At 42.4% G+C, this 8,560-nt stretch overlaps 1 protein-coding gene across 1 annotated transcript in view; it reads left to right on the top strand.

The window, feature by feature from the left end:
* Nucleotides 1–7,763, top strand: part of GRK5 (G protein-coupled receptor kinase 5) — a 171,781-nt gene extending 164,018 nt beyond the window's left edge. The window contains exons 16-17 of the mRNA XM_031062569.1: nt 107–238; nt 1,018–7,763. Coding sequence (XP_030918429.1) covers nt 107–238; nt 1,018–1,116 — 231 coding nt within the window. The 3' untranslated portion in view covers nt 1,117–7,763. The remainder of the gene's footprint in view (nt 1–106; nt 239–1,017) is intronic.
* Nucleotides 7,764–8,560: the final 797 nt, after the last annotated feature.

Genomic DNA, 8,560 nt, shown 5'->3' with positions numbered 1-8,560 from the left:
TAACTCTCCTCACACACTGCTGACTTTGAAGAACCTAGCACTACTGGAATTTATTTAGTGCAGATGAATAATTCCTTTTTTTCTCTCTCTCTCTATATTTCACTAGATGATAGAAACAGAGTGCTTCAAGGAGCTGAATGTATTTGGACCAAATGGTACTATTTCACCAGACCTAAACAAAAGCTACCCCCCAGAGCCACCCAAGAAAGGATTGCTACAGAGAATATTTAAGCGACAGGTGAGATCTTTTAACTAAGATCAGGAAACTCCTGTAGATGCCTGTTTTCACAGCCCTGTTCTGGTGATATTTGTGCTAGGAGAAAGGCAGTTCATCTTAGAGAGGGCTGGCTCTCACATTTTCCTCCATATCTCAAGTTTTTCGTCTACCTTGTATGATTGTTTTTGCCACCAGTGTTGCTCATGAGTTTTGTTTCCAGCTGTTGAAAACTTCTCACCCAACCTGTTTTTCAGTGGTATGCTGAAATGCCTTTTGAAACTGTTCTATGGTTTTAAGAAGTTCCTTGTGAAAATCCTTGATTTATGTGTTTAAAAAATAAAAAGGAAAACATTTTGAGGGAGGTAGTTGTGTCAGGAAAGTAAAGATAATAAAGAAGAGAGCAGCCTGGATGAAACATGATGTGCAGTTTTCATGAGACACCAAGGCACCACTTGCAAATGTCAATAACATTCTTAGGTTGGGTTTTTTCTGTAGGGTTAAAGCCATGCCTGAGCATTGGCAGGTACTCTCTGTATTCAGATTTAGCAGATACTGACATTTTGCGCTGAATTGATTTGGCTCCTGGAGCTGGAGTGAGTCTTCTTTGCTGCATTGCTCAAGAACTGCCATGGTTCTGCTGACCTAGAGAGACTACAAAATGAAGAATATTTTGCATCTGAAGATCTTCAAGCAAGAATTTTGCAGTCCAGCCAGTACCATAAAATGAAAGGTGCTGGATTTAAAATAAAACCGTAGCATATTATGGAAATCTAATTGTCATTTTCTTCCTCTTCCTACAGCATCAGAACAATTCAAAGAGTTCTCCAAATTCAAAGGCCAGTTTAAATCATCACATAAATTCAAATCACGTAAGTTCAAACTCCACTGGAAGCAGCTAGTTCCAGCTCAGTCCCATGAAACAACATGTTGCATCCTTCCACTATAATCTCTGGAGCTTCTGTGGATGAGAGAGCCTCCACCGTTGAGTGAAAAGAAAGCAAATCTGGATCTCCCAAAATGGAGATTTTCTATCCATTCCTTCCAGTGGAGCCTCACATTTTAAGAAGAAATTTCCACTCAGGTCTGTTTTTGGAGGTGGCACTCAAGACTGTGTGAATCAAATTTGTCTCTTTAGAACATTGCAATAGAAATTCAATGAACATGACTACTTGCACGTATTTAAATAGCATCATACTAGAACTGAATTTTGTCTTTATTATTTTTAAAGAAAAGTTTTGTAAATTTCTCTATTGTCTCAGTTTACATTTTGTACATTTGTATTTAAATGAAAGTCAGACTTTGGAGGTGTATATTTTCCAAGCAGCAGCTGTAAAGCCATGTGTTTTAAGACATTTTTTTAAAAGAAACAAAATGTGACTCAAGACTTCCAGAGCCTCAAATGAGAAATCATTCTTTTTAGCAATTCTAGAAAATTCTTCATAAATCACTTTATCAGACGGGGGTTTATTGACATGCATTTTTATGGAACAGTTTATTCTTAATTATTTTACATCTGTATATTTGGTTTACAGCAACACTGCATACATTTCTCCTCTTCATTAGTTTGTAATGTCTCGCATTAAATGCTAAAAGACAAGATTTTGATGCATTCAAAAACGCTACTTGCTATGCTGATGGTTTGTGATGTCTTGGGACCAGCACAGCTGAGATTTGCACTTATGTTGTTGTTCCATCAAAGGCTTTTTAGTTAGAAAGGGAGCCCTGTTTTAAGCTCTTTTCCTTCACTAGTGTTTGTGCTGTTTCTGGCAACAGGCAGAACAAAGCTGAGGGAGAGGTGACCAGGATAGCAAATGTCCATTTCTTTTTCTAGGACTTCAAACCTGCACCTGCTGAAAAGAGAGCAAAACTCAAACTGTTCTCCATACTGCAGTGAAAAGCCCAAGGTCCTTCCACGGCTGCCCACATCAAAGAGGCAGCAGGAGGGAAGTTCAGCAGTCTGGTTTGTGCCAACCATGAGATTTGTGACAGCTTTGTGGAGCTGAGCTGTGGAGGCTCAGAGTGGGATCTGAGCTTCTTTTGGGCAGTAGCAGAACCCACAGGCTGTGCCTGCACTTAAAATACTTCCATGTGTCATGCAAACACCCCCTGAGACATCCCCTCGATTAGATCCTCAACTGAATGAAATGCCAGTGTGAAATAATAATTCCCACTCCCAGCTCCATCGTTCTTTGTCCGGGATCCTCTAACCATTGACAAAACCTCTGTCCCCACTAGGATGAGCAGATCAGGCAGGATCAGTAGCAGTACCTCAGGCATCAGAATCAGGCTTTTCTCAAGTATTTCACTCTTATTGTTAAGAACACCAGACCAAAAATATGGTTACTTCCACAGGAAATAGAAAATTTTTGTGCCCACAGCTGCAGCCCAAAGTGTTCTGCAGAGTGTGTTGGTTCCCCACACTCTTTACAATGTTGGCTAGACTATACTGATTTTTCTAAACCTTTGGGTCATCAGGAGCATCTGAAAGCCACCCTGGTGTGTCTAAAATCCTGTTAGCCAGCAGTGGAGCTACCCCAGGGTCCAAGGAAGTGATGTTCCAGTGGGAGTGTTAATAGCCAAAATTCATTAGACTGCCACATGCATGTTCTGTGTGGCCAGTGCTGAGGGAAAATAGGATGAAGGTTAGTGGTGGCAAATCCCTGAGTGAGAAGCACACAGGAATGACACAGCAAAGCAGTTTGAAGCTGTGAGACAGAGACAGAACAGGGACTTGCATAGAGCAGCTGACAGAGAAGAGTCAAGACAGGGAGATGAGGCTTCAGCCATTCTCCCATGTCAGATGGTGGCATTGCAGATCTTATAGAAGATGCAGGATTTTAGAGATGTTGCTAATTTGGCATGTGAAGACTAAAATCTTCATTGTTCACCATCTCCCAGTACTGAGAAATACTAACAAATCCCTTTCTGAAAGCTGGTGAAGAAATTGCAAATGTTGATTATACCTTTTAGATGCTCCCAGCCTTAAAGCCTTAACCTGTGGTGGATGACGTTTTAGGGACAGCAGTGAATGACAGCATTTGTGCCTTGTGCTGCTCTCCTTTCAGCCAGGACAGTGCTCACTCAGCAGCTCTGGGACTCTGGCAGAGTCCTGGAAGGGTGAAAGCATTCATTCTCCCTGGGTACCTGCAGGGTGTGATGCTAGGGCTGGATATCCGGAATTCTCATGGCACGGAAGAAGGATGCTGCTGTGCACCTGGAGGCATCAGGCCTGGGATGGAGCCCCTCTGAATCCCACCTCCTTGGAGCAGTGAGAGAGGAAGGGGAGAGACACGAAACACCACCAGCAGACAGAGATTTCATCCCTGCAGTGTCTCTACAAACTACAAACAGTATTACCATGCTGGGGCAGCAGAACCTTTCAGCACCAGCCCTGGAAGGCTTAAAATCCATCAGAAGTGCTAATGACCAGTCCTAGGGATCTCCTTGTCATGGTTTGCCTACAACAACAAAACCTGTAGGATTTGTTTTTTATTCCTTCTTATTTTTGTTGGGATTTTTTTTTTAATTTTTCAGCTTACCTTGCACTCAGAGCTGGAGTAGGAGCACAGTCCTTGCACTTCCATTGTGTGACCAGGTGCAGTTTGGGCCCAGAACTCAGGGCTGAAGCCCTGTCAAGGCAGTGCCCTGCACAGCCAGGCTTCCACAGGCATTTGGCTGTTGGCTCCATGGAGTCAAATTTAAAAACCACTGGGAACTTTGAAAAAAACAAAAGTAGTTTTGTCATACAACCTTGGAGAGAATTTGCAATAAGGTTTTTAGTATTTTGATCCAGGTGAATTTTGAGATTGGTTTGCAGGTAACAAAGGAGTTGAAAGGAGTAGTTCTGTAATAGCTTTCCAGACTGATTCATTTCCTTTATCTCGTCTTCAGTTACCATCCAAATTCTTTCCAAAAAATGCATATGCTCAGATCTGGTTGCTTGTTTTAAATAGACAGATGAGCAAACTTAGCTCTTTTTAAGAATCAGAAATCATTTGCAATCTGATCCTGAATTATGCAAGCATGCCTTTTATTTTTAAATCTTTGTTGAGGAGTCTGATGAACACTAATTAGTTGACAGACTTTCATGAGTCAGGTGTTTGCTATTCATTTCCTACAGTGTCTCAAGGTTCATTTGAGTCTTGTAGCATTTTTTTCTCCCACTGTTGGATGTGAGGCTTTTTTTAAACAAATGAATAATGAAGGAAACAAAAAATAACGAACTCTTAGATGTGCACTCTTGACCTGGATTATCTAAAAAGAGGTTTTTCTCAAGAATGGCCATGACTCAGATGTTGTTTCTGAACAAAAACCTGCTTGTGAAGCTGGGAAAGGTGTGAAGATAATCAAACCAAGCAGGTAGTGCAGATCAAAGTGAGTGTCAGGGAGCTGCAGAATTCAATATCACAGTGTTCACCTGGCCCTGCTGGTTCCTGCCAGCTCAGAGACAAAACAGCTCTCCATAGACACAGCTTGGTTCCACCTCAATTTGCAGTCACCCCAGAAACTACAGCTGAGAGTGCCATCAGCAGTAGGAATCAAACTTGGCTGACCCAGTAAAGCACCAGATTTGGAAGACACAGATTCTTAAGGTCACTCACCCAAACCTCTGGATCCAGCTTGAATTCTCTGCTCACGTTACAAATCCAGCTGACCTTTTTCAGTGCCCATGCCTCAACTGAAAGAACCAGCAGGAAATGAACTTGCATTCGTGGTAAAACCGCAGGCAGGGTGAGGAAGACACAGAAGCTGTGAGCTCTGGAGGACAGGCTGTGAAGTCCCACGGTGTGTGAATCTTCAGCAGGGGTGCAGTGGCCCCACACTGCTGCACTTTCTTCCTTGGGGTCACCATGTGCTGGTCAGAGTTCCTGCAGTGACCTGGGGGTTGCACACACAAGGGCTGGCCCATGGTTCAAAGACAATGTTGTCCCTCTGAGGGTCAGAGGGGACAGCTGGATGAGGCAAGCAGGAATCCCCCAGCCTGCATGGACAGCATCAGCCTGCTCTGTGCACCCAGCCTCAGCCAGGAGCTCTCTGCACAGGCTGCTCTGGAAGAGCAATAAATGCACAACCCCAGAGCACAGCTGCTGCTCCTCACCAACATCCATGGGACAGGAACAGGCTCCATTGTGAACAAGATGTTGGTGTTTTCACCCCTGCTCCACAATTAGTTGTGATCGTTGATTTGTTCAGTTAATATTTGTCACATTCACTGAAGTTACTCACTGCAGAGGAGATCATTTGTCAGGCATTTCCCATACAGTCTTTGGAAAGACTGGATTTTTCTTTGGAGGAACATCCTTTCTGTCTCTTGGCATGTGGGCCATCTTCCATCATGTGGAAGCCTGCAGGAGCTCTGGAAGTCCTCCCTTCAAGGCTCTCCTGCCCAAGGATGGGCCCAGTCTGTCTCAGGTTGCGGGGAGGTTCATTTGGCAGTGAATTTTGGAAGAATCACTCTGTTCAGTGGCTCCATGGAAATCAGGACGTTCCAGAGTTGTCTTTCTCAAGCCTTTCACAAATATGACCTTTAACTTAAAATACTACTAAAGATTTAGAGTAAGGAGAATAATTACTAACACCCTCATGTAAAGTTAAGAGAAAGTCTACATCAATTTAAAACATCTCTTCTGTGTGCTGGACAGGACACACTTCCTTTTATACTAAATAATATTAAAGTGCTGGCTGGTAATAATTGTCTTTCCTTAAATGCAAAACTGAAAAGATAAAGACATTGGTTCAGAGAATTTTAAAATTATTTCCTTTGGGGAAAAGAAAAAATTTCATCAAAGAAGGTGAATGCCAACAATATGCTACAGTATTATGGGCTGACCTCCCCCAAATGTCTCTGTGATAATACAAATACAATCTGCTGCAGTTGGATCAGCTAAGCTGGTGTACTGACAAATGGGCTTTATGAAAGAAGCAATTTTAAACAGATTGCTGCCTATTCATTAACATGGATATTACTGCTGGCACATATGTATTCTCCTTGCTTTATGTACTGGAGCCAGGAGTGATGGTTTGTATTCCTCTTCTGGCTGTGTTTTTCTTCACTGCCCTGGGCCAACCTCGGTGCAGTTTTGTTTTCCCATTCCCAAACACGGAGGGATGCTCTCTGTCTGTCAATGGAAAGCACTTTGGAGTCTGTGCATAAACCAGATCAGTATCAAGTCTTTGTATTATTATTTAAATGAAGTAGGCTCAGTGTAGCTGCTCTTTCTTTACATGACTAGTGAGACACTCTCCTAAATTAGGACTCTTTTATTATTGGTTTGTCTTAGCTCCTTAGAGATATGAAACAGAACAAACTGCACTTCTGTAAGACATCTCCAGCAGACAAAGTGGTGGCAGTGCAAATGTTTTAAGGATTCATTTCTTGCTGAAGATCTGGCCAGTAAGTGTGGCATCCACATGGAAACACTTCCTCTGATTTTAGAATGGAGATAAATAGTTATGGGGAAGGGAGCAAAGCAACATTCATTAGTTCAACTCTTTTGGCCAAGCCTGCAGAGGATTCCCTAGGCACCCACGGAGTGAGGTGCTGTGTGAGGTCCCAAACGTGGATCTGGGGCAGATTGGGTCTGGAAGCAAGAGGCAAAAAGAGCAGAAGTGCCTGGGGTCAGTGGGCTCCAGAGGGGAACTCCAGGATTTCTGGAGTGGTCCTGCAGAGAAGATTCACTCCCAGAGAAGAAACACCTCAGGTAGTGGCTGGATGGCAAATGTGTTTTCCTTTCTCATCACCCCACGTGCAGCTGTTGGATATGTTAATTAGCAAGCTCAAACGAGTTGTTTCATGTGTATTGAATGCGGTCTCCCTTAATTGCATTTCTTTTAAACACTGGACACTCTTCTAAAAGACTGAACATTTTAGCCTTTTGAAGCTGAAAGCTGTAAAAACTTTATTTTGTGTTTCTGAGCAATGTAGATAGACCTAAAGATTTCATGAACTATCATGTGGTTGCCCATATCTGACTAATAATTAAATTGTAAAATTGCAGTTTCATATTAGGGTTAGTCTTTTCACCTGCTTTAAAAATTAAAACTCATATTTGATATATAAACACACACAGAATATCCTTCTGATTGAATTTCAAGAGCATATCCAGGAGTAAATGTTTTTAAGCACTTCTAATACTGTAGTCTATAAGAGGAGCAGACACTTCTAAAGCAATGTTAAAAGTTGTCTTTCATAACTGAGTCAACAGATCATTTTTGTAATAAATTAAAGCAAGTGTTCTCAATTAGAAGAGCTAGTGGCTGTTGATATTGTACAAAAAAAAGTCATTCTAATATCCAGAGGGTTAGGGGCGGGGAGGGTCTGTTTGGTTTTGTTTCTCTTTCCAGGGAGATCTTTAACATTGTTTGATGAAGCTAGTTTCATTTTGAGATTGTTACTGAAGATAAAGGCTTCTGTGTTCTATGGCTGCTTGGATTCTTCGTACATAATGTCCTAGTAATGTCACAGTGCTGCTGTATTTAGATCAAACCACTGTTTTGATTGGGTTTTTTGGCTTTTTTTTTTAATAAATTCCTTAATTTAAATATATGGAAACCATATGTTTTGCTTTAATGAGGCACCTAATCAAGCAGAGATCCCTCAGGTGCTTTGGATCCTGAAGATGGTTGCAGCAAGAGTGGGGTGCAGCCCAACTCTTCCTGGGTGGCTTTGTGGTTTCTGTCCCACCACAAAGGTTGAGGGACCCAACCTGAGGTTGGACCTCGTTTTGTGCAGGTTCTGTTCTCATCAGGTTGTGTTTGCCCTTCCCTTCCCTTCCCTTCCCCTTCCCCTTCCCCTTCCCCTTCCCCAGCAGCCAACACAACTTTTGCAGCTTTTGGGGCAAGTTCAGGGAGAAGGTGACAAAATCCCAGCAGGAACACGAGCTGCAGGAGGTTTGAGCTCTGCTTTAAGAGAAGTGAGCACTGCCTGATTTATGAGGCCCTGCTTTGCCTAAGCTCCAGCCAGACAGAGAGAATAAATCTACAGGAGGAAAACAACAACCAGCCAGGGGTGCTGTGCACAGTTCCACACAGGAACATCTGAAACAGAGATAAAGGGTGCCTGCAAAATCACCAGCAGGACAGTGATGGTGCACTGCTTTTCCTTTAAGAGGAGAAAGAAGAACTTTTCAAAGAGGCATAAAGAATATTTTTATGAGACTACTAATGGCAAGCAGTGTCTGCACCAAGTTGCAAGGAAGAACACTGAGAAAACAGATTATCTGCATGAAAGAAGCAGCTACATCCAACAGCTAAGCTCAGTAAAACCCAAGGTAATAGACTATATAAATTCAGGTCATGCATATTATCACTTTCCAAACAAACCCAAGCCATTTTTTCACAAGG

Source organism: Geospiza fortis, unplaced genomic scaffold (assembly GCF_000277835.1).
Source record: "Geospiza fortis unplaced genomic scaffold, GeoFor_1.0 scaffold719, whole genome shotgun sequence".
NCBI classification, from domain to species: Eukaryota; Metazoa; Chordata; class Aves; order Passeriformes; family Thraupidae; genus Geospiza; species Geospiza fortis.
This window is presented reverse-complemented; position numbering and strand designations above follow the sequence as displayed.